The 27,015-nt window shown below is 35.9% G+C and overlaps 2 protein-coding genes across 2 annotated transcripts in view; both read left to right on the top strand.

Moving 5' to 3' along the window:
* The window catches only part of Mmp1 (Matrix metalloproteinase 1), a 404,544-nt gene that overhangs the window by 95,818 nt on the left and 281,711 nt on the right, over nucleotides 1–27,015 (top strand). The window lies entirely within an intron of this gene.
* The window catches only part of LOC108363329 (uncharacterized), a 29,762-nt gene continuing 9,774 nt past the window's right edge, over nucleotides 7,028–27,015 (top strand). The window contains exons 1-2 of the mRNA XM_017616673.1: nucleotides 7,028–7,033; nucleotides 14,693–15,541. Coding sequence (XP_017472162.1) covers nucleotides 14,705–15,541 — 837 coding nt within the window. The 5' untranslated portion in view covers nucleotides 7,028–7,033; nucleotides 14,693–14,704. The remainder of the gene's footprint in view (nucleotides 7,034–14,692; nucleotides 15,542–27,015) is intronic.

Here is a 27,015-nt window from a genome sequence, read left to right as displayed (position 1 = left end):
TTTAATTTCCAAACTATCAAATTCAATTTAGGGATTGGTGTAAGTTCCAACCAGCTGTTTTTGATCAGCTGTTTTCTTGTTGGCAAATTGTTATTGGTAAAAATTTCTCCAGCAGAAACTAGCAGCTTTCCCTCAAAATCAAATGTTAGTTTGCTCTCTCAATTTCCCCTACTTTGCAAGTTTTTTATGTACTCGAACACAAAAAGCTGATAGTTTTTATAACTTTCAATAATTATTAGGTTCGCGAATGCAACTAATAATGAACGGTATTTTCATTTATTCAATTCAATTAGTCTACACCAGAGTTGTGAAAAATGCATTAAATTTTTTAATGCATAGCATTTTAATGTAAATGCAAAAAACTAATGCATTAATTTTTGATATGTAATGTAAATGAAAACTGCAATGCATTAATTTCGAAGAAATAATGCTAATGATTTTTTTTTGTATTAACATTAAAATGTGTAAATGAATGCTATTGCAATAATTTATTGCATTAAAATTATAACAAGCATTAAAAACCCATTAACTAATTTTATTTGAAGTAAAAATTCTTTGCAGACGTTGAGGGTAGCATTTTAAGGTCAAAAAAGTTAGTGACGGACGTTAAGGCTGGCTTTCACTATGTCAAGTTCAATTGCATTTGTCGTTAAATAGGTAAAAACACATTGTCAAATGGAACTAAAAACCCGTTTATTGATTGATTTAGATCAGAGTAGGTCCTCAGTCGTGTACATGCACATTCGCTTTTATTTTCATAAAACATCTAACAATGTTTAGAAGAACTTTTCTACAAATACACATAATATAATGAAGCTGAAAAAACTATCAGTAAGTATTCCAAGTCCTTCCAAAAGAGGTTATTATATTTCACTAGAAAAAAAATTAATGGTTTTTAAGAATGCAAACGAGCAAAAGTATTCAACATTTTAGTGCATTAAAATTTTTCCATTAGCATTAGCTTGGATAATTTAATGAAAAAACAATTTCATTAGCATTACATTTTTCAGAATTAATGCATTGAAGTTTTCATTTGCATTATATTTCAAAAATTAATGCATTAATTTTTTACATTACATTGGTCTACACTGAACCATGGATTTTGGTCTCTCAAAGAAAAACTTTCCTTACTTTAAGTTTGAAATTTCTTCCGAATGAGTAAAAAATTCTCCCGAATGAGTAATTTCTCTTTGGAATGTGTAAAAACGTACACGAAAATATGGAACCGTGGATGTAATCTATCATTTTGAAGAAATGGTGGGCATGAAAAGAGGATAAAACTTCTTTAGTGCTATTTCGTTCCCATTTTTCTTCATTTTGATTGCCATCTTTCTTCAATTAAGAGAAGTTTTTTTTTGAGTGTATGAAACAATAATTTCTTACAGACTATATAACAATAAAGTTTACACCAGGGCATTTTATTTAAGAGGTTAGTAAAGGCTGTTTTCGGCAACGAAAAATAAAGGTCGATAGAATTGGAAATCTGGTTAAATTCATCAAGAGCCCACGCTATGGGCGCATTACGGGCATAATTTGTACTCACATTGTCAGCATCGAATGGGAAGGAGGCACGAAGATACCTCCGTGAAACATTAAAATTGATTATTTCCAAAAGACAGTCAGAAATTCCTTGGACAATGCAAAAAATAAAAGTTAAAGATAATATTGACGTCCTTTTATCCAACGTTTTCAAATTGATAAGCAATAAGCGCGCATTATATGAAGGTATAGGATCTGAGAAGCGTACCGAAGGTAAGCCGAATTTGAGGAACTCCTTCTGAATTCAGTTAATCGTATTAATATGAAACAGGCGAAAGGGACGCCAGATCATTGCTGCATACTCCAAGATCAGTAGTGTAGGAGTTATTTAGAACTTTTAAGGTGTAAGGATCAGAAAATTCAGAGCTATTCCGCCGTACAAAGCCAAGCATTGAATAAGCTTTAGAAATAAAAAAATTAATATGGCTGGTAAATGAAAGTTTAGTATCAAAGACAACGCCAAGATTCTTGATTTCATTTACCGCCTGCAAGCTACAATTAGAAATGCTGTATCCAGTTTTAGTAAGTTACGTGACTTAGAAAACGAAACATAAAATCATATATTAATATTCAAAAAAAGATGTGAGCTCAAGCACCACGAATATAAATTATCCAGCTCGGATTGGAGTTTCAACATGTCAGCGGAGTGCATAACAACTGAGTAGATTTTTAGATTATCTGCATATAAAAGAAAATTAGCGAAGCAGAAACAAGAACCAATGTCGTTAATGAACAATACAAAAAGCAATGGACCTAGAAGGCTACCCTGTGGAACACCTGAAGTAGCAATAAAAGGTCCTGATTGAGCATCGTCCACAGTAACAAAACAGTGCCTCCGTTTAAGATAATACTTAAGCCATTGCAGAAAAGTAGAATTAAAACCTATGGAAACCAGTTTGTCAATCAAGATCGCATGTGAAGCCTTACCGAAGGCTTTAGAAAAATCGGTGTAAATACAATCAACTTGATATCCGGCAGAAAACGTACCGATACAGAACTCACTAAAAACTGCCAGATTTGTCACTGTAGAACGACCGGAGTCGAACCCATGCTTGTCTTTGATCACACATTCGAAAAGCTTAGACACATTGGAAAGTTTCGAGATCTGTCTATAATTAGTTGCATCATTTTTATTCCCGCTTTTGAAGATAGGAGTTATGGATGGCAGTTTCCAGGCATCAATAAATACCCCCAAGGACAGCGATTTATTAAAAATGATTTTCAACGGAAGTACCATTGCAGCACAGTTTTTTAACACGAGAGCCGAGAGGCCATCCACAACCGTTTGGGAGGAGGATTTGAGCTTTAAGACTCCAGTTGAAATATCATCAGTTGGGAGAGTCAGTGATCCGAAACCATATGTGGACTTAAAACCAGATGAGAAAGCATCCCAGGAAAGGTCTTCTTCACAATCATAGTTTGATTTGAAGAAATCAGCAAAAAAAAATTATCACCTTCTTGAAGACTGCGTGCAAATTTTCCTTTCAAGAATACTGTGGATGGTATTGTGGAGCAACCTTTTTTTTGATTTTATGAATTTCCAGAAGGCCTTAGGGTTTGAATGAATATTATTTTCGAAATTGAGAATATGGTTTCTATATAAAAATTTATCAAACAATTGAATTCTTTCAGATATTGGCGATACTTGTCATAAAACAACTGGTTATTGGTGGATTTAAACTTTTTAAAGGAATTATTCCTAAGATTCTTAAGCTTCTTCAGACGCATAGCGTACCATAGTAGCTTGTATGGTTTTCTTTTGAGAACAGGGATATTATTTATACACGTTTCGTGCACTACTGATCTGAAAGTATCAAAACATTCAGAGACATCAGTACTAGAGAGCAGTTCCTCCCAACTGACTTCGGCGAATAAACTGTTGAGACTCACAAAATCACATAAGTAGTAATTTTACGCAACTTTATAGCTGATTTTGTAGAGTACAGATACTCACATTTATACGTTGTACCAAAAATTTAAAATATATGACACACAGCTGTTTTAAACATCGGATATTTTAAATCTGGTACCTACTTGTTGTCGGAATTCAAGCAATGGCAAAGTTTTATGTTGCATCTCCAATGCCTTATCTTCTTTTAATTCCAAAAACTCCAGCTCTTCTTCGCTTTTCTTAAAAATTAGTATTTCGGATATTGTGAATTCATCCTCAATTAAGTTACATAAAAAAGGGTTTATAAAGTAAGCAAACGTATGTTGTATCATTACTATGTATGTATAAGAACACAATCATGTAAATATAGCAGGTAACATAAACGAAAGCACCTAATAAAACAGTTCGCAATTAGCAAGCAAAGTAACAGGTTGTAACGAACGTAAGGTTGTAAGGTGCGAACGGTCGAAAATTTCTTGCGCACAAAGAAAAATTGCACCTACACCGGAGGCTGTAACACCAGCGGCAGTTTTTCAATTTGATGCTTTCAACCCGAATACTGCAAAATGGTCACGTTGGGCGAAACGGTTTGAAACAGCTCTGGTGATCTTCAACAGCGACCAGGAAAAAAAGCGTCAATTCTTACTTCATTACATAGGGACGGCAACGAATGATGTCCTCTGCGATAAAATCCTACCACGTACACCAGAAGACATTACGTACACGGAAATCGTTAATACATTGGAGGAGCATTATAGCCCAAAACCCAACGAGATTTTGGAGAATTACAGATTCCGCTTACGGAAACAGGGAGCCGAGGAATCACGCACTGATTTTTTCATGGCGCTACAAAGGTTAGGGGTCGCATGTAAATTCGGAACGTGTTTTTGAATTAGCTCCAAGGTCCCAGGAAGGTTATTGGAAAAGAGAGAGCTCACACTGGATGAAGCCGTTAACATTGCAAAAGCATACGAAGCAGCAGAAAAACGCTTGATCGAAATTCGGAACTGCGCCAAGACGAATGAAACAAGCGTAGACCAAATACGAACACAAGGTAAGCAGTGCGGTCGGATCGTAAATCATTGTTAGGCAGAGAGTAGCTTAGAACTGTAAAGTTAAATTGGTAGAAAATTTTCCAGGACCAAATCGACGCAGATGTGGTAGTAAAGAATATTTCACAAGATGAACCGCAAGATCAGGTGAAAAGCATCATAAAGAAATTTCCAAACTTGTTTTCGGATACCATCGGCACTATTGCTGGGCAACAAGTAAGGTTACACTTAAAACGACAAACCATATTTCATTAAATCAAGGCGAGTACCATTCCCACTTTGGGAGGCGGTAGAAGCTGAACTTGACAAGCAGGTTAGTGAAGGATTGTTGGAAAAAGTGGATAAGAGCGAATGGTCCTCACCAATAGTCGTGGTACAAAAAGCGGAAGGCAAAGTGCGAATCTGTGGCGACTATAACCTTACGTTGAATCCTGCACTACGCATTGACGAACACCCACTACCAAAAATAGACGAACTTTTCAGGAATACGGCAGGAGTCACAAAGTTCAAAAAAATTGACCTGTCAAAGGCGTATTTACAATTGGAAATTCATGCGGACGATCGGCCCCTGCTAACATTGAGCACCCATCGGGGCATATACCAACCTACAAGGATGATGTTCGGCATTTTTTGCGCTCCAGCGGTTTGGCAAAGGTTTATGGAGAACTTGGTGGGATACATTCCTGGAGTTACATGACATCAAACTTGCTGCACCCGACGATGCAACACACCTTCAACGATTGGAAGAAATCTTAGGCCGTCTAGATTGTGATTATCTATATGAGAGTCAACCTTGGTAAGTCACAATTTTTAGCAGATCGTATTGAGTATTGCGGGTATCTCATAGATAAATATGGCAAAACCTGAAAACGTCAACCAACAAAGACGAAGTCCGCTCTTGCTTGGGGTTGTTTAACTACTACGGGAGATTCGTAAAAAACCTAAGTAGTATGCTATATCCGCTGAATAGACTGTTGCAAAATAAAGTTGAGTTCCAATGGGATGCCAAATGTGAAAATGCCTTACAGTCAATAAAAGACGTTATGCAATCGGACATTGTGTTGACCCACTATGATCCTAAATTACCAATTACACTAGCTGTGGACGCGAGCCCCACCGGGGTGGGTGCAGTGTTGAGCCATACCTTGGCGGATGGCACGGAAAGGCCAATACAGTTTGCCTCCCAAACGTTGAACAGAACGCAACAAGCTTATAGTCACGTTGATAAAGACGCTTATGCAATTGTTTTTGGGGTGAAAAATTTTACCAATACTTATTCGGAAGGAAATTCGCTTTAATTACAGATAACAAAGCAGTCGCACAGATATTTTCACCGCAGAAAGGGTTACCAACATGTTCCGCAACTAGGTTGCAACATTACGCTATATTCGTACAATCTTTCACCTACGTAATGAAACCAAAAAGGTGGTGGAGAACACCAACGCCGATGCAATGTCGAGGTTACCTTGCTCGGAAAAATACTATTGTATTGAAGAGGTGGATATTATTGAGTACGAAGCAATTCAAAACATGCCGGTGACCGTAGAGGAGCTAACTACAAAAACGAAAGCAGATCGGGAAGTACACAAGTTGGTCGAATGTTTTAAATATGGTCGCGAATGTGATGCAAAGGACCGATTTGGAGTAGTACAGACGGAATTTACGCTACAGAAGAGTTGTCTTTTGCATGGTATCATAGCCTACATAACGAAACCCTTACGCAAGCGAGTACTACAGGAACTACATACAGCTAATTTCGGAATGTCAAAAATGAAACGTATTGGTCGAGCATACTGTTGGTGGCCCAACATGGACAGAGATATCGAAAACTTTGTATCGAATTGCAACGCATGCCAGTTGGTAAGAGCAGAACCGAAAAAGAGTACACCAGGGCATTGTTGGGTAACACCTACAAAGGTGTTCGAAAGAGTCCATGCGGACTATGAAGGCCCAGTATTAGGAAAGTGCTTATTCGTACTTGTAGATGCGTTTAGCAAGTGGCCCGAAATACATATCGTCCCGAATATGAATACTGAAACGACAATACAACTGTGCAAAGATATTTTTGCTACTTTCGGGTTACCTAACGTTTTCGTGAGCGACCACGGAACACAGTTTAACTCAAAGGCATTCCAAAGTTTCTTGAAAAACAACGGCATCACACATAAACAAGGCGCACCATACCACCCCGTGACAAATGGCCAAGCGGAATGGTTTGTGCAAAGGGTAAAGATCAAACTACGATCAGCTAATTGCATTTCGAGTAGTATGACTCGCGAGTTGGCAAACATTATAATGGCTTACCGTCGATCAATTCACCCTGCAACAGAAAAATCACCCGCGATGAATATGTTTGATCGGCAGATCCAATCCAAGTTAGAACTATTGCTCCCAAGTAACAGAAGAAGCGACCAAGAACGCCCACCTAAGAAGCAATTCCTCGTAGGAGACAAAGTTGCAGTTCGCGATTATTTATCGAGCGCTAAGCGGCAATTCGGATTAGTCAAAGAGTTACTGGGTAGTTTACAATACTACATTCGTTTAGACGACGGTAGAACGTGGAAGAGGCATGCGGACCAAATGAGAAAAGTATGCGAAAGAGTGATCCATTCAAAGAAAATGCCAGAAGAGCCGGGAGAAGCAGATCAAAGGAAAGATGACCAGATAACGCTGTACGAGGCAACATCATTTAAGCCCTCAGCGAGCCTAGCAGATCAATCCATAGCCGACAAACCTACCATAGCCCGCGAGACGAATGATTTTCCACAGCGTCTGACGACAACGGAAAGTGAGACGAATAATACAGGCGACACCACTATTCGAAGATCCACACGTAACGGGAAGGTACCGGAACGATATAAAGACTTCTTGACATAGATGGATTCAGGAACTATTAACTGCTTAAAAATTTAAAATTTGTTAATTCAACGTAAAACGTACATTTAAATAATTTCAAATCGGCAATTTTTTTTTTAATCTGCCTTTAAATCATGTGCAAAACTTTTTTTCTAGCCTAGCAAAATGATGAAATATTCTTGTAGAGACGAATTCAAGTTTTGGCAAACGTTCCATCATATCGGTAAAGAACATTAAGTCAGAAAGCCAATTTTCAATCTACAATTGCGGGTAATGTTCCGATCTCAATTTGCGTATGTGTATTCAAAAAGAATAAAAAAAAACACTATAAAGGAAAAAAATGTCCAGCAAAGAAACATGTATTTTAAAAAGTAAAAAGAGCCAAAATGTTCTAAGCAAAGAGAAAGTAAAAAGAGCCGGACTTTGCTAAGCAAAGAGCCGCATTTGGTTCAAAGAGCCGCGTTTGCCCACCGTTGGTATATGTGTATCTCAAAAACTACTTGACCGATCTGAACACATTGCGCTTGGGCTTCTTAAGCGCTATATTGAAAATTTTTGAAATCGGACAAAAACAACGGGCTGACCAACATAGCGGTAATTTCAAAAAACTCAAGGCTAGCTATATTTTAGGAGGAGTAGGGTTTGTCCGATTTCAAAAATATTCAAGACAGTATATAGGAGGCTAAGCACAATGTGTATACCAAATTTGGTCGAGATCGGTCAAGTAGTTTTTGAGATACGCATATATCATAAAAGTGGGCGGTGCCTTTCCTTTCACTTTCCTAAAATTTCTTGAAAACCCACTTTTTTGCTAAAGAGCGATTGTATATATAAATTTTGAACAAATATTGATGAAGTTCTTAATCACACTGCTCAAAAAATCTGAAATTCCGGTGCATACACACATATAAATTCAAGGCCGTATTTAAGGAAAGTTGCCTAAATTCGACAAGTTTAGGCTTATAGGAGGCTAAGCACAATGTGTATACCAAATTTGGTCGAGATCGGTCAAGTAGTTTTTGAGATACGCATATATCATAAAAGTGGGCGGTGCCTTTCCTTTCACTTTCCTAAAATTTCTTGAAAACCCACTTTTTTGCTAAAGAGCGATTGTATATATAAATTTTGAACAAATATTGATGAAGTTCTTAATCACACTGCTCAAAAAATCTGAAATTCCGGTGCATACACACATATAAATTCAAGGCCGTATTTAAGGAAAGTTGCCTAAATTCGACAAGTTTAGGCTAATAGGAGGCTAAGCACAATGTGTATACCAAATTTGGTCGAGATCGGTCAAGTAGTTTTTGAGATACGCATATATCATAAAAGTGGGCGGTGCCTTTCCTTTCCCTTCCTAAAATTTCTTGAAAACCCACTTTTTTGCTAAAGAGCGATTGTATATATAAATTTTGAACAAATATTGATGAAGTTCTTAATCACACTGCTCAAAAAATCTGAAATTCCGGTGCATACACACATATAAATTCAAGGCCGTATTTAAGGAAAGTTGCCTAAATTCGACAAGTTTAGGCTAATAGGAGGCTAAGCACAATGTGTATACCAAATTTGGTCGAGATCGGTCAAGTAGTTTTTGAGATACGCATATATCATAAAAGTGGGCGGTGCCTTTCCTTTCACTTTCCTAAAATTTCTTGAAAACCCACTTTTTTGCTAAAGAGCGATTGTATATATAAATTTTGAACAAATATTGATGAAGTTCTTAATCACACTGCTCAAAAAATCTGAAATTCCGGTGCATACACACATATAAATTCAAGGCCGTATTTAAGGAAAGTTGCCTAAATTCGACAAGTTTAGGCTAATAGGAGGCTAAGCACAATGTGTATACCAAATTTGGTCGAGATCGGTCAAGTAGTTTTTGAGATACGCATATATCATAAAAGTGGGCGGTGCCTTTCCTTTCACTTTCCTAAAATTTCTTGAAAACCCACTTTTTTGCTAAAGAGCGATTGTATATATAAATTTTGAACAAATATTGATGAAGTTCTTAGTCACACTGCTCAAAAAATCTGAAATTCCGGTACATACACACATATAAATTCAAGGCCGTATTTAAGGAAAGTTGCCTAAATTCGACAATTTTTATGCGATTGCAATAAAAAAGGTATCAGTTTATTTGAAAATAGATTTAATTTTAGATAGTACTGCATATTTTTTAGAAATTGTAGATATTACCGATGGTAAAATTTATAGAAATTAAGAGAAATAAGGGCAGTTTTTCTAATTTACCCGATAAAAAATCCCAACAAGCCAAGTCCAAAAATAGATTATTATAAACAATTTTAAAGGCCTATATATTCTCTTCTTAGATCATATTCGATCTTTGAAATCGAATCAAAAATAGTCATCCAAAAACTCTCTGATCGTATTTCGCGATCTCTAAATGACCTTTAAAAAATCTATAAAAATAGGCAAAAACATCTCTTATAAAATCGAATAAAAATAGGGGGTAGGGTCTTGAAATTTCCAAAAAAAGCATTTTCGATGGGCACCCTAATGTAAAAGTAAATTTAAAACATTTAATTACACATGCAAATCTTTAGCAGCTGACCACGTATAACAATGGTGGGCAAACGCGGCTCTTTACTTAGCAAGGTGCGGCTCTTTTTACTTTCCCTTTGCTTAGAACATTTTGGCAAATATTTACTCTCTCTTTACTCTCTCTCTCTCTTTACTTTTTAAAATACAAATTTCTTTGCTGGGCCTTCTTTTCCATTGTGTTGTTTTTCTATTTTATTATTTTTATATATTTATGTACTACTGGAAATGCAACATAAAGCTTTGCTATTGCTTGAATTCCGGCAACAAATACCAGATTTAAAATAAAACAGCTGCGTGCCGTATATTTTCAATTCTTGGTACAACGTATAACTGTGGGTCTTTGTACTCTGCAATGAAATTCGTAAAGTCAAAATACTGTTCACAATTAGTTGCATTCGCGTACCGGATAATTATTGAAAGGTATAAAAACTATCAGCTTTTTGTGTTCGCGTACGCAAAAAACTTGCAAAGTAGGGGAAATTGAGAGAGCAAAACATTTTATTTTAAGGGAAAGCTGCTAGTTTCTGCTGGAAGATTTTTTGCCAATAGCAATTTGCCAACAAGAAAACAGCTGGATGGAATTTACGCAAATCCCTAAATTGAATTTGATGGTTTCGAATCAGCTATTTGAACACAGTAGTAGATCTCTAACCAAGTGTTGTAGAATATGTGTAAACTTTTTACAATAGAAGTGTTACATACACATAAATATTTTCCAAAAAGAAATTTTTCCGGCCATGAAATACATAGCATACGAATGTGGATAAACTGCAATCGCCTGTGTAAATAATGTTTCAAATTTCTAAGCAACAAAAAATAGCTTGGCCCAAGTAAGTAGTAGGTCAACTTTTGTCAGACGATTTTTTCTGGATGGAACTCTGATTATCTGCTAGTGTATTTGAGAATTCAGAACAAACATAAGTCACTAATAATAAGTGTGATGTAAACAAGTGCAATAAGTTTTTAAGGGCGTTTCAGTGCCAGTTTAAACTTAGATTAGGTAAACTGAGTTTAAATTGAACAGCTGGCTGACATAAAAAAAAGTATTACAGTGTTTTCATTTCTACCAAAAAATACCGCTTTTTCATGGTCCCTTTCTCTTTTCGCGTTTGATTCTAAATTAAAGGCAAATGGTGAGAAAATTTGTGATTCGTTTTTTTAAATTCACTCTTGTAAGGCAAAAAAGGCACATTTTCTGCCCTATCGCCAGTAAAATCGCCTCGTGTAAATGCAGCTTATCCTTCATATACGCAATAGAAAATTTTAAATGCTTGGCATCGCCTTAAGCCCTTCAACTAACCAAATATTCACAATAAATTTTCATGACTTTTAAATTCATATTGAGTAGAAAATTTGCTGTTTAACTTTTATGAAAGCAACATTTTGGCAAATTAGGCTAATAATTTTATTTCAGTAAAATTTTGGTAGATATTTTAAAATATGTGGTAGTTATGGTAGAAGTGAAAAATTATCCAAAATGTGGTAGATCTACCACAATTGTGGTAAAGTGGCAACCCTGTTTGGAATTTAAAATAGTAAAATACGACTATTTAAACTTGCAAACTTGTAGTCAGTGAACTGTGTTAGGATAAGACTTCGGGATTAGTTTTCTTACTTTTTCAATTTTATACAAACAAAATTTCTATCAGCTAACTTTAACTTTCGTCTAACTTGAAAGTTTCTGCAAATTTTCTGTTCGCGTACTATTTTGGATTTTGAAAATTTGGCCAAAGGGATCTTTTGAATTTTCTTGAATATCTATCTTACGTATATTAGAATAATAATAAAATTAATGTTTTTCATTTCTAATAATAATTTAATTTAAAAATAAAATTTTTGTTTTTGTTGTTTTTTTGTGGCTCTTTTCGGCCTCAGCCTTGCCCACCCCTGACATATAGTATGGGGCATTTTTGTTTACAAGTTCCTTGCATAACATTATGCTATTGATACTCTCAATCTTAAGTTTATTTCTCAGTTTAGATTCTATCAAAGAAATCTTTGAAAATTTGCGTTCTACAGCCGCAAAGCTATGTGGTAATGAAATTATATTAAAAACAAAATTGGCGCGATGCATGAAGCTATATTTTTAATAGAATAAACTTTTTCCCAAAACGTATCAACATCCAGATCGCCCGATATATCAAGCTCACTTAGCCTCAGTAAATTCCACTGCGTGGTTATTATACCAGGATCGCAATCTAAGAGCTGAGGAAACTTTAACAAAAGAGGTAAAATTGGTAAATCTTCTTTAGAAACTACCTTCGCTCGTGTCATCATTTGTAAAAGTTTTATATCTTCACACTTGAAATCAAATCTAAAATTTACAAATCTCTATGTAAAACTTTAATATATTTTTTTGTTTAACTTCAAGAATTCCAGAAAAATTTAAATAAATAAAATAAAGTTTCAAACTATCCCATTGCTCAACTTTTTTTAACACAACGCTTCCTAGAGAAAGCCATCGTGTTTTATCGAACAGTAGTCCTGAAATTCCTTCAGTTCATATATCCTCTTTGGACTGTGGGAAAAGAAACTATATATGTTGCGGCACAGTGTCTCAATGCTTTTCGGCAATTTTCACAAGCGTAGCTTGATCAAAGGTGAAGTGAGTGACATGTGCACTTTATATAAAATAAATCGGTTTCTGTACTCAATAATGTTTTCAGCCCGCCCAGGTCTACAGCCATAACATTGGCTCCATCATTGGCCAAACCCATTAAGTTTCTTATTTTTAAAGGCAGGATTGGCAAATATTTATCTGCAAAATGATGTTTGAAGATTAAGAATTTAAAAACTTAATTCAACTATACGACCAAAATCTTAATTCGCTGACCAACCTACCAAATGAAATAGAAGCGACCAAATTTGGTCGGAAAAGGCCAATAGTAACAACACTGATTCAATATGACCTTAAATACAAGTCAAATCAAAATATAAATTAATTATTGGATAATTTTAAAATAATAAATGTAATTTGTTAAAAAATTATGTTTGTTAATTGATCAGGATTTCAGCTTGAAACAAAAAGTTAAAATTCCCAAGAAAACATGATAGTACCGATACTATCGATATTTTATTGGCCAAAACATCGAAAAATCAATTGCTTCAAATAATGATCTTTTTGCAGCACTATCGCTTATATTCTATGTTCTTTGTGATATCGACAGCGCTGCCACGTTTGTACGAGAAATTATTTTTGGCCCAGAGTACAGGGAGACTCTTATTAAATTAATAAAGAAAACATTGAAAATCGGGACATAATCGGTACAAACTTTCAAAAAATATTCAGCGGGACAATTTTCTCAAAATCGGTACTGTCCCACCAAAATCGGGACGAATGATCCCGTATTCATACCAAAAAAATTCGACTTCAAGAGAATTTTTTAATATAAGCTCCCTGTATTTAATGATATCATTTACATACTTAGAGAGTGATATATGTATATTTGTATCCATTCAGGGTATCAACTACTGTTTTTGAAAATAGGACATATGCCACTAAAGTGGTGTATGCTTTCCGCTTCTCCTAGGTTACAAACTGGACAAGATATTGATAAAGTGTTTGTGAAGGCCATTACATTTAGATTGAGTAGACCCCCTCTTGTGCGGAAAATCATGTTTTTTGTTTAGGCAGAGTACTCGTCACAGAAATAAAGAGTTTTTAGTGGAACAAGCTGCGGATAAAGACCATGTGATGTAGATTTCAGAGCACTATCAAGATAAGTACTGAATTCTTTCTCTAGTACCTTATCGAGGAATTTAGGGATATAGTCATTAAAAGCTGTGGAGGGAAAATCAGTTAGTGGGGACGAGTTCACACTTTGCCACTTCTTAACCCAGTATGCCTCCGGGCGAACAGTTTCCACTGCAAGTATACGTGGGAGCCTACTAGCGTTCAGGCTAAAACATCGGGCTATGGAATACATGTGTGAGCACAAGGTTTAATTTGGGGTATTGGTTGGTAAAAAAATAACCTTCTTTATAAAGTACCTAGGCAGTTTTTCCACTTGCCCATACTTGTCTACTCCCCTCACCTGTGCACCATAAAACATAATTGACTTCGAGGCCGCATCGAAAATTTTTATTTTTTTCGACAGGTTGATACGTGGATTATTTATATACTTTAGTCAACTCGCGTTTATGGCATTCTGTACGTTAACCAATTTAGCCTCTAATAGCAAATGAAAGCTTATAATTCAGCAAAATTTCTGAGTATAGTAGGCTACAGTGCGGCCAGGTTAAATACAATCCAGCCGTGGAGAGACCTCAGATTCGGGCACGCAAAAGTACTTAGAACTCTACCGGATAATCTACGACAGATAGATTATACCACTCCTCTAGTCTGCTTAGACAACAAATTCTCCACAAGGATCCCAGAGAGGAACGAATGGGAAGGGGCCACAGACCTGAACCCAGGGTCTACGGCCATATATACAGATGGTCCCAACCTTAACAAAAGAGTGGGTAGCGGGATCTACTCTGACGAGCTCGCGCTAAACCTCAGTTTTCGCTTACCGGACCATTGTAGTGTTTTTCAAGCAGAATTAAACGCCATAATGGAGGCGGAACGGTGGGTTATAACCTCCGTCCCTCCAGGACGGCCTATTGCTATCTATTCTGACAGCCAGGCTGCTATCAAATCTCTGAATTCCAACGGAACAACGTCCAAGATAGCCATAGAATGCACGAAGATTCTCAACCTGCTGGCATCAAAATGCTCCTTGACTGTTGTATGGGTCCCTGGACATAGGGACATTTCTGGCAACTGCCTAGCCTACGAGCTGGTAAGGAGGGGAAATATATGAAAAACCTATCGACCAACCTAGGAGTAAAATTCTACGCGAGATATGTCGATGATGTAATATGTCTAATAGAGGGAAACAAAGAGAAACAGATACTAGACTATCTCAACAAACAACACCAGAATATAAAATTCACCATGGAAACGGAAGAGGAAAGAAAGATTAACTATCTGGATTTAACAATTAAAATAAACGATACCACGAACAAGATAGAGTTCGAAATATACAGAAAACCAACAGCCACAGACACAATTATACACAATAGCTCAAACCACCCACAGCAACACAAAAATGCAGCATTTAAACAACTAATAACGAGGCTTGAAAGGACCCCTCTAACAGAAGAATGCTACAAGAAGGAACTGGATACAATATATGCCATTGCGGAAAATAACGGATATAGGAGAGGCCTGGTGGAGAAGTTAAGAAAGGACACAAAATCGAAAAAGACTAGCAAAGAGGAAAACAATAAAAAACCTTGGGCAGTTCTAACTTACACAGGAAAGACATCTTACAAACTTGCCAAATTCTTTCATAAGTACGACATTCAGACATCATTTAAAACAAGGAACACAGTGGGAAATATATTGAAAGAGAAAATAAGCGAGGAAGACCCGCTAGATAAACAGGGTGTTTACAAGTTAACCTGTGAGTGCCGACACAGTTACATAGGACAAACAGGGCGAAATATAAGAACAAGGTATCGAGAACACATAAGGGATTATAATAAGAAAAAACAAAAACCAGAGGCTGCAATAGAATCGATTTTCGCGAATCACATGATCAAAAATAAATGCACACCAATGGAGATTGGACAAACCACGGAAATTCTCCGTGTACAACATAAAGGACAAAGATTGAATATATTAGAAAATGTGGAAATATATAAACAGAAGAATTTCAAAGGACAAATAATAAATGAGCAAATAAGTACTGTATCGGACGTACTGTTTGAACCTCTAAAACTACTGTACGAGAAGACAAATGACAACAACAAAATATTAAGGACAGGCCTGGGAGGAAATACACCAACTGCAAAAACAAAGTGGGTAAAAATCACGGACTTCTACCTGCCGTCAAAAACGAGCCAAAACAATTCATCTACCTATTGAGCATCGCAAACACTGCAAAATCAAAAAGACGTACCTAACAAAATAAAGAGGTAGTTAACAAGGAGTATAAATACGAGCAACCAACAAAAATTATGCAGAACGAAAAATGACACTGAAGATGGCACAACGCCGAAGCCGGTTTGTCTTCAAACCCAATTTGACAAGGGATGACGGAAATTCGTTTCGAAATACATCATACACCCACCCTGTCGGAAACAACAACGAACGCGCTTCGCGGCAGATGAGACCCGTAAATGTCGAAACAGGCATAACCCGCCCGAATACTTTCATGCTCGCCTTTCGGTGAAGAACAGTCCGGACTGTTGCTGCGTTGGGCACTGCTGTTCTCTTGGACTAATCCCTGTGTATCTATAAAAAATACACTCACTTAATTGTGTATATTATGGTACCCTTAATGCTACCAAAAATGGCGTGCCTTCTGGGGCCTTTGAAGTAATCTTATTGGTATCCTACGTTACAAATGAGGAATTACGAGCTTTGTCGAGCTCTACCTCCCAAGAGTTTTATAAACAAATTGCATTGCTATGGCTAAGTTTTGATGATAACACTGTAAGGACGCTAAAATTACACAAAAAACGCCGAGACACGTAAAATTCATTTTGGGTAGTAGATTACGGATCTCTATACCGTTTTTTTTAGATAAGGTCATTCAGTCATTATTTTCATTTTCAGTTTGCATTGCAAAAGAAAAAAATTCAAACTTTAACAGGGAAAAGGTTACTCATACGGTCATGTACGATATGGCGTATGAATAACATTACTTCCTGCTAGTATTTCATACAAAAAATTATTGCACTTTCACTTAACCCTTGCAAACTTGTTTCCTTATCCATTGATTTTCATCGTTAGTAGTGTTTTAAGCCGCAAAGCAAGCGATATTGGCTAGTCTATACTACTGCATATTTTGAAAGCCGTTTTTTACAACGCTTTTATTTTTTTACAATGCTTTTATCAACTTGCAATGTTGTGTGTCCAGACACCAATTTTAGCTACAAAACCTTTGCTTTGCAAAGTTCCTATAAAAAAGTCTAGCGCATAGGGCGACATCTACCTCTACGGTTGAGTGGTAGATCTCGCCCTATGCACTACGTACGCTACAGCGGAAATGGACGACACGCCATTTCTTTAAATGAAATTACTTGGTGTCGTATGTATGTACATACGTATGTATATGCATGTGTGTGCATCAATCTATTATTATCGTTGAATTATTTTAATATCCATTGCAAAATTTTATACAGACAAGACTAACGAGTAGAAAATAAATAAGAAAAAAAACTTTTTAATGTGCGCGGTTTTATAAAGTAGCTTTTGATTTTGCATTCGCATTCTTTATGCGAATGTATCGCATCATTTTACACATTCGCATTCGACATTCGCATTCGCTTCAATTGATACGAATGTTTTGCGAATGCGAATGTGTACATGGGCAGAGTGTCCACACCAATGTTGTTGAAATGGCTCTAGGGTGCGGGCAATAACCGGCTTTTAGCTTCAGGCGCTTAACGGTTAAGTAGTATATGAAGCAACATTGATGGGCCTTTAACAAGTACTGCTAAAAGTCGTATAAGAAAACTAGAAATAATTTTAGATTCCTCCAGCTAAAGCAAAGGCTCGGATGTAGAAACTGGAGACATTAAAAAATGTGACATTAAAGCTTAATTGGAGGCCTATCGTAAAGAAAAACGGGCTCATCTCGGTGAAAATCATCTCGATTGTTGGAAAACTAAACAAAAATACGACAAATTGACAGATCTGGACCGAAAATATTTGAGCGCTTCACCCGCCGTTCCAAGTGAGCAATTTTTTAGTGCAGCCGGCGTTATGTACGAGCCTCTAAGTCAGAGGTAAACTTTTTTTCTCGTAGACCCCTTTCAAAAATTTACTTGTTTCGGTGGATCCCCTGCTGATACATTTCTAAATATTCCCAAAGCTCGTAAAAAAATTAAATGTGAAAATTAGATCTAACAATGTAAATTTGCATCCCGGATGAATCCAAAAACTAAACTCAGAGTGGCCAAAATATAAGTAAAATATTTTCCTGTGTTCTCGGAAGGGTTATATTTTTTAAGAGCACTGGGAGCGCTAGCGTTATTTACATTATCTTCTTCTTAAACTCATAAAATGTTCGGCTCACTGATGACTTTGCACGTGGAGTATATGTAAAATAGTTTATTTGTGTTAATGGCATCATTTTTATTTTTATCGCTCCGAGTTTTAAAGTGAGGCGAAAAATATTTATCATATTTTTAAAACACAAAACTTAAAGCATCAAAACGCCAAGCTTTTGACGCCAAACTTTTAATTCAGAAACTGATAATAGTGAAAAGAACGAGTTTAAAAAAATCGATGACAAATAAGCAAGCAAGCAAGAAACACAAAAAGTGTTCCACTGTCTCATCTTCTTCAAGGCAAGACGGGCAAATGGACTTGTCATTTATGCCTATCACTACGGTGACCATATTAACCAACGTAAAATAAAGGACATTTTTTTCAAAATGATTTTGGAATACGTACATACAACTTGTAATTTAAATCAAATATTTACCAGTTAGTTAACCGATTCCGAAAAATGAAGCCAAATCCATTTCAAGAACTTCGCCATCCTTGGCTGCACGCCGAAGCCTGCACACAGTGGTTCAAAATTGGAATCCACCGTAATCATAATTTTTCAACCAATTTTTACTAAAAAACCAAAAAAAAATTATTTTGGTGAAAATTATTTTATAACATTTTAACATTTTTTTATAATTTTTTCGTTTTGGGGAACAATACAAATGTTTTTAACTAGTCTTTGTTATATAACATTTATTAACTGGAACAGGAGAATACATTTTTTTCAAAATTGCCACTTTTTCTGCATTTTGCCCTACAAAATTTAATATAAACAAATAAAAATTCACAATTCAGACTCAACTAGTCTCTTGCAAATATTATAAGGTTTCATCAAAAAAGATCAAATTAAGTGAAAACAAGTAAGAAAGTTTAAGTGCGGGCGGATTCGAACATTAAATACCCGGCGCAAGTATTAAATATATGATTTTCACCTTTACGAATGCTACCGCTACATGGTAAGCCGGGGTGTATAAATTTTGAGCAAATTAGCATCCTTAAATTTCGAAATTTACCGTTATATGAAATGCGGCCGTAATTTAAGTCTGATTTCAATAATTTTCAACGTTTTGCTTTAATGTGGCAAGCACAATTACCATACCGAGTTTGGCACAAATTGGTAGAACGGTTACCGAGATAAATATATGTGTTCATAAGTGGGTGTGCCCATTTTCCAAAATTTTATCATAAACGTATTCCTTGGTAAAGAATTGTTGTAAGCATCAATTTTGAATAAATTAGCTTTAATATTTACTGATTTATCGAAGATTTTGTATTTCTCTAAATTACCGTTATATGGGATGTGGGCGTGGTTATTGTCCGATTTTAAAAAATCTCGGCCATTTAGTATGCTGTGCCAAGTTTGGAAGAATTTGGTGCAGCGGTTACCAAGCTATACACATGTAACCAAAAGTGGACGTGGCTACGCATATTTTCCAAAAATGAATAATATTCTTAATATCGTCTAAAATTTATTGTAAATATCAATTTTGAGTGCATAATCTTGTGTTGTTACTAAAATATCGCAGTTTTCGTATATCTGAAAATTACCGTTATATGGAAAGTGGGCGCGGTTTCAGTCCGATTTCGCCCATTTTCAATACCAACCTACCTTGGATAAATGGAAACCTACGTACCAAATTTCGTTGAGATATCTCAATTTTTGCTCGAGTTATCGTGTACACGGGCGGACGGACAGACGCACAGACGGACAGACGGATGGACAGACAGACATGGCTTAATCGATTACGCTATTCATTCTGGGCATTTATGTATACATTTGCCTATATCTATCTGGATTCGTTTTGGCTGTTACAAACAACCGTTATGTGAACAAAGTTAATATGCCCTTGTGCACAAGTGCGCTCGGCTATAAAAACGAAGGCTCCAGTGAATTACGAACTCTAAATGCCAGTTTTGAACCACTATTCTCTTTCAATGGAACTGGAAACTCAGTGTGCAACACGATCCTGGCCACAACTTTCCCTGTGCTTTAAAGATTGTGCAAAGGTTACCTATTAAATAAAAACCCTTAAGTGTATGGACAAAAGGCGTCCTTTATTTTTAAAAAAATTATAAAGGACAGGGGGTTAAAATAAAGGACTGTCCTTTCAAATAAAGGACGGATGGTCACCGTACCTATCACAGTCAGGTGTTAGTGCCACGGGAAGTGACCAGTCAGCAGTCCAGCAAGTTCTCTGCAGTGTCGTCTGCTCAGTGAGAGCAAAAAATTAGATAGACCTTGTGAGATTGAAGGCAACATGAGTTTTGCCCACCTGCATCCCCTCGATGCCTCTCAGTCATTTCTGAGCGAAGTATTCACCCAGATTCTGATGGTGGCTTCGATTGCCGAAGGTGGTGCTAAAACTGGTTACGGACCGAGGAATGCGTGGTCTGAGCCAACTCTGGCCAAATGATCAGATGTCTCATAACCAGGTGCCCCAGAGTGACCTGGCACCCAGAGTAAAACAACCTCGTTATGTTCACCATCATATTTTAGTCGAGACTTGCATTGCCGAACTAGTTTGGAAGTACTTAAATAGAGGGCTGGTCAATGCCTTAAGTGCAGCTTGGTTGTCACTGCAGTCACGTAAACTCCTTCCCCTCCACATATGTTCCACCACGTAGTCCATGGCTTTGAGTATTGCAATTACCTCAGCCTGAAAGACCGAAGCACATTCCCCCACAGGAAAGTGAAGCTTATCTCCATTAACCTCGAAAAAGACCCCAGATCATGACCCAGGGTCAGTTTTTGAGCCATCAGTGAAGATTCGACAATGTGTGAGTCCGGTCTCAGCGATGGAATCAAACCAGCATTCAGTCTCAGGGAACTCAACATAATAGAATCTCTTCAACAAAGGTAATGGTGGCATACTATCCTGTACCATTGAAAAGACGCAAGTGCCGCCAGCAAATTTCGCCGCGCTTCACTCATTGTCATACCAGCATCCCGTTCTATTTAGTCTGCAGGTGGCCTTAAAACACAAAGTGACGGTAAGTCAAGAGCACTATACACCACTCATAAAAATTAAAGTTAAATAAAGAGGCTATCAAACAACCATTTTGGTTCTTTACATTGAAACCAGATACATTTTCGTGGACCCCCATTTACAACTCATAGACCACCAAATTTTTTTCACGTCACCGTGGACCACCGTCGAGTCTTCCGTGGACCCCTGGGGTCTACATGGACCACTTTGGGCATCAATTCTCTAAGTAATCGCCTCATGGGAGAAAAGGCAGCAAAATTAGTTTTTTTTAATATAATATGCCCATTTAGAACTTTGACTACAAGATTAAAACACTGTATAGGCTAAGCACTCGTTTAATGTTCTAATAATTTACAAACTTTTTAAGTAATAAAAACGATGACTTAACATTCGCATTCGCATTCGCACACAAAAACCGTACCAGGCTGTCTCGCTTTGATTTCGGAATGCTTACACATTGGGAAGTTAGCTTACTGCCAATATAGAAGTAGTACATATATGGGCGCATGTAATGGACTTGAATTGATATGGAAAGTAATATATGTATGTACACACATATGTATGTGGCTATATGAATAACGATCGCTTAAAGTCGATCTCAAATTTTGTACAAAGCTTTTATCAGCTTGCAATGTTGTGTATCCAGACAGCTATGAAAGCTCTACTTTGCAAAGTTCATATAAAGTCTAGACATCAACCTCGTTGGCTCGAGAGGTAGAAGTCGCCATATGCACTACGTACGCTACAGCGGAAATGGACGACACCCCATTTCTTTAAATGAAATTAATTGGTGCTCGTATGTATGTACATACATATGTATATGGATGTGTGCATCAATCTATTAATATCGTTGAATTATTGTAATATCTATTGCAAAATGTTATACAGACAAGACTAACAAGTAGAAAATAAATAAAATAAAAACCTTTTTAATATACCACGCTTTTATAAATGGACTAAAAAGTAGAAAATAATATTTCTCAGTACCATAGAATTTGTTTTGATAACTTTTGATTTTGAAATTTTAGCAAAAGTCATTATAAACAATTTATAAGATTGAAAATGAAAAGCGTTGGGCGCATGCATATATGTAATCATATCATATATATCAATAAAACCGTACAAAAGAGAAGCAAAACATACGTTTAGAAATAAACATATACACAACACATAAATAAAAACTGCACTCACGTACACAATACATACCAGGGATGTTGCGAATATTTGCATTCGCATTCGTTAAGCGAATGATTCGCATCATTTTACACAGTCGCATTCGCATCAACTGATACGAATATTTTGCGAATGCGAATGTGTACATGGGCAGAGTGTCCACTCGAATGCTGTTGAAATGGCTCTAAATCTGTCTAACCAGGGTGCGGGCAATAACCGGCTTTTAGCTTCAGGCGCTAAACGGTTAAGTAGTATATCAAGCAACATTGATGGACCTTTAACAAATACTGCTAAAAGTCGTATAAGCAACCTAAAAACAATTTTAGATTCCTCCAGCGAAAGCAAAGGCTCGGATGTAAAATCTGGAGACATTGAAAAATTTGAAATAAAAGCTCAATTGAAGGGCTATCTTAAAGAAAAACGGGTTCATCTCATTGAAAATATTCTCGATTGGTGGAAAACTAAACAAAAATACGACGAATTGACAAATCTGGGCCGCAAATATTTGACCGCTCCACCCGCCGTTCCAAGTGAGCAATGTTTTTAGTGCAGCTGGCCTTATACACGAGCCTCTAAGAAATCGCCTTATGGGAGAAAAGGCAGCAAAATTAATTTTTTTGAAATATAATATGCCCATATATATGTATAGGTTAAGCACTCGTTCAATGTTATAATAATTTACAAAATTGTTAAGTAATAAAAACGATGACTTAACATTCGCATTCGCATTCGCACATTCGTATTCGCATTCGCGACTGGGAAAAATATGACATTCGAAACATCCCTAATACATACACAAAAACCGTACTAGACTGTCTCTCTTTGATTTCGGAATGCTTACACATTGGGAAGTTAGCTTACTGCCAATATAGAAGTATTGCATATATGGGCGCATGTAATAGACTTGAATTGATATGAAAAGTGATATATGTATGTACATACATATGTATGTGGGTATATGAATAACGATCGCTTAAAATCGATCTCAAATTTTGTACAACGCTTTTATCAACTTGCAATTTGTGTGTCCAGACAGCTATAAAAGCTTTGCAACGTTCCTATAAAGTCTTCATATCAACCTCGTTGGTTCGAGAGGTAGAGGTCGCCCTAATATCGTTGAATTATTTTAATATCTATTGCAAAATCTTAGTACATTAAACGAGCAATTCTTGTATATATATATATATATATCCATAGGGTTCTTGGAAACGGCTCGAACGATTTTTATGAAATTTTGTACACAGATAATGTTTTGGATTTTAAGGTTATCTGAATAGGCATTATCTCCGAGTGGACTCGTATAAGGTTGCCACCTATTCGAAATTAGTTACAAATCAATTAAAACATCATAATATGGGTACCAAATGGAAGGTATTTTAAAGATTTCTAATTCAAAAATATTTTTAATAAGGTTGCCACGTATTTTGAATCGCATATTTATTTAATTTTTTGTTAAAAAAAGGGTAAAATATTACTATTTATGGGTGTCAAGAGAAGGTCCTTAAAAATGCTTTTCCTATATACAAAATCTTATCCCTTAGGATGATAGTGTAAGGTTGCCACTTGTTTTCAATTCTACACAATTTATCTGAAACATCGCAATATGGATACCAAATGAAAGGTATTGTTGAGTACTTTGGTCAGAAAATATTTTCCGTCAGGGTTGCCACGCTTCTATGTAATACAAAATTTTATGTTGTTAATTTCAATCAACATTTTTTTACACTGAAAAAAAAAATGCGTTGTAAGAATAAAAAATTTTATTTGATTACCATTTAAAAATACTGTATTTAAATCTAGTGAAAAGTGTTAACGAAATGAATTTTTCCATTATACATATGGAAATATTCAATTCAAATACGCCTGTATTAAAATTAAGCATTTTTCACTTCAGGGATGGCGTTTTGCACGTCTCGGATGCTTTTCATATGTAATATGGATAAAAATCATGCACAGCGGTGACAACACATACACACATACACAGATACATCCCTGCAAAAAATGGGACTAATCCGGGAGCAATCGCAAAGGAGCATGCGACTAATACCACTTTTGATCTCTTTATATGGAATGAACTGATCGCTTTTGTTCGAGCATGTCCTATGAAGAGACTAATTGTTCACCTTTATACCCGAAAAGGTATAAAAAGCGACTTGTCACTTTTAAAAAATAAAAATAAAAATTTGCGCCAGCTGAGATTCGAACCGGGTTGCTCAGTTTTGTTAGGCGAATACTCTCTCTGTGTGCCAACGCCGCACATGAAATTTCATTGACTAAGTGCGTACATATCATTAAATCGTTAATAGTACCCGTTAGAGATGAGTTGGGGACTAATTGATCTCCAATTATACCCATAAGGGATGAGTCGAGACTAATTGACCTCCATTAGTACCCGTATGAGACTAGTTGGGACTAATTAATGCCCAATTGTACCCGATTGAGAGTAATCTCGGAATACTCTCTTTAGAGATTAGTCGCACAATTTTTTGCAGGGACGGTATGACATAATGCACTAATCGCGCGCTATGATGTAGATTCAAACTCAACATTTGAAAGCACGTTTACATGTATGGCTGTAGCTGAGTGTGCAAAGACGCTTGATACAATTGGTTGCGCCCAAGAGGTCCGGGTTCAATTACCATCAAATTTAAAACGACTTGGGTTGGTGCTCTTTCATATGCGTATTTTTTTTAATTTAGCATGTTTTGTTTTTAATTCTAAAATTTTTTTCCCTCAGTTTATGTATACACAGTACATATGCGCTCAAGATATGTACCATTCATTCCCCCCTGTTTCGGAATAGGGTTTGCCACCTAAATTTTAGAATAAGGAATTTACTTAATAGATATCGAAATCCATTTTTTTCCAAAATATTTTTTTAAAGCCATCCAAATCTTGAAAACTTAAAAAAGTATATGCACTCCGGGCAAAGCTCGGTCAACCTGGCACTTTTATATAGACAAGACTAAAAAGTTTAAAATCAATGATATAAAATAAAATTTTAATATACAACGCTTAAATTGTTGGACTAAAAAGTAGAAAATAATAATTCTCAGTCCCACAGAATTTGTTTCGATAAATTTTGATTTTGAAATTTATGAGATTGAAAATGAAAAGCGTGGGGCGCATGCAATACAAAGCATTAGATTTAATTGACAATAGTCAAACTACATAACATAGACCTAAAATTTCTACAGAAAGTACAAATTTGAAATCGATTTTAAGCAGTCGTTATTCATATATCCACATACAATGAATAATATTAAAAAAAAAAACGTTTTAATATACAGCGCTATTATAAATGGACTTAAAAGTAGAAAATAATAATTCTCAGTCCCACAGAATTTGTTTCGATAAATTTTGATTTTGANACAATAGTCAAACTACATAACATAGACCTAAAATTTCTACAGAAAGTACAAATTTGAAATCGATTTTAAGCAGTCGTTATTCATATATCCACATACAATGAATAATATTAAAAAAAAAAAACGTTTTAATATACAGCGCTATTATAAATGGACTTAAAAGTAGAAAATAATAATTCTCAGTCCCACAGAATTTGTTTCGATAAATTTTGATTTTGAAATTTATGAGATTGAAAATGAAAAGCGTGGGGCGCATGTAATAGACCAGAATTGATGTGAAGAGTAATATGTATGTATGTATGTGGATATATGAATAACGACCGCTTAAAATCCATGAACCAACGACTACAGATCACCTAATCAGCCATCGTTGTATTTGTAATCCATTTTCATAAAAAAGTTTTCGTAGCATTTTTGACGTTTTTCGGTTTTGTTTACACCGTCTTCTACCTCTTCGTAGTGATTTTTTAGCGATTGAATGTGTTTTCTGCAGCGATTTAAATTATAAAGTTTGGTTTATTACATATTTATGATATAAAATGAAGTGCTGTGTGATTCGAACAAGTTCGTGCGTATGTTTGGTTTGCCAAAAGCGTAAATTTGCGTGAAAAGTAGGTGCACGTTTGTGGCCAGAACTTTGGCATTGAAAAATCGACCCGTGGTAATGATATGCGATTGTAAAACACTTTCAATCATGAAAACCACATTTTATGAGCTTTTTTTGCTAATTGTCATCAAGTTTCACTTTGCATATTTTATAATAAATACCAATTTAATCGCACTCAATCACCGCGCCTTTTTCGTTTCTTTGTTTGTTTTCATTCTTAGGCAGATGTCAAAAACGCTCAGAAATATACGTTTTTCTTGCTTCTTTGATTAGGTGATCTTATATTTTTGGTTCATGCTTAAAATCGATCTTAAATTTGTACTTTCTCTGTAGAAGCATAGACCTATGTTATGTAGTTTGACTATTGTCAATTAAATCTAATGCTTTGTATTATCAAAACAAATTCTATTATTTTCTACTTTTTAGTCCATTTATAAAAGCGTTGTATATTAAAAAGTTTTTGTATATTATTTTTTTCTTTTCGCAAAGCTCGAGAAAGGTTGTACCGATTTTTTTGAAATTTCGAAATCTACTGCGGACTCTATAAGGATGGTTATAGGCTAAAAAAAGTTTCGATATAGAAAGGTGACGTAGCACCTCCCATACAAACCGAATTTTTCAAACTGCATATATTTGTGGTAGAGGACTAGAACTGGGTATGGGGATATTTATATAAGATCAATTTCATACTCAGAACAGACTAACTATCAAAAAGTTGGTTGCAGGTTTGGATTATCAAAGACACAAACCAATTTCGGTAAAAAAGGGTTACATTCGCATAAACTCCAAATAAAAGGGTTGTTTAAGTAGGGTTTAACGAAATTTGTTGTATGATAAACTCCAAGTGTAAGAATGGAGTTTAGCGTTAAACTCCAAAATGGCCCATAACGTCGAGTTTATGGCTCAATGAGAACGTAATATTACTTT

Source organism: Rhagoletis zephyria, unplaced genomic scaffold (assembly GCF_001687245.7).
Source record: "Rhagoletis zephyria isolate East Lansing unplaced genomic scaffold, Rhagoletis_zephyria_1.1 Rzeph_scaffold_00027, whole genome shotgun sequence".
NCBI classification, from domain to species: domain Eukaryota; kingdom Metazoa; phylum Arthropoda; class Insecta; order Diptera; family Tephritidae; genus Rhagoletis; species Rhagoletis zephyria.
Note: the sequence above shows the minus strand (reverse complement) of the source record. Positions and strands in the feature narration are given on the sequence as shown.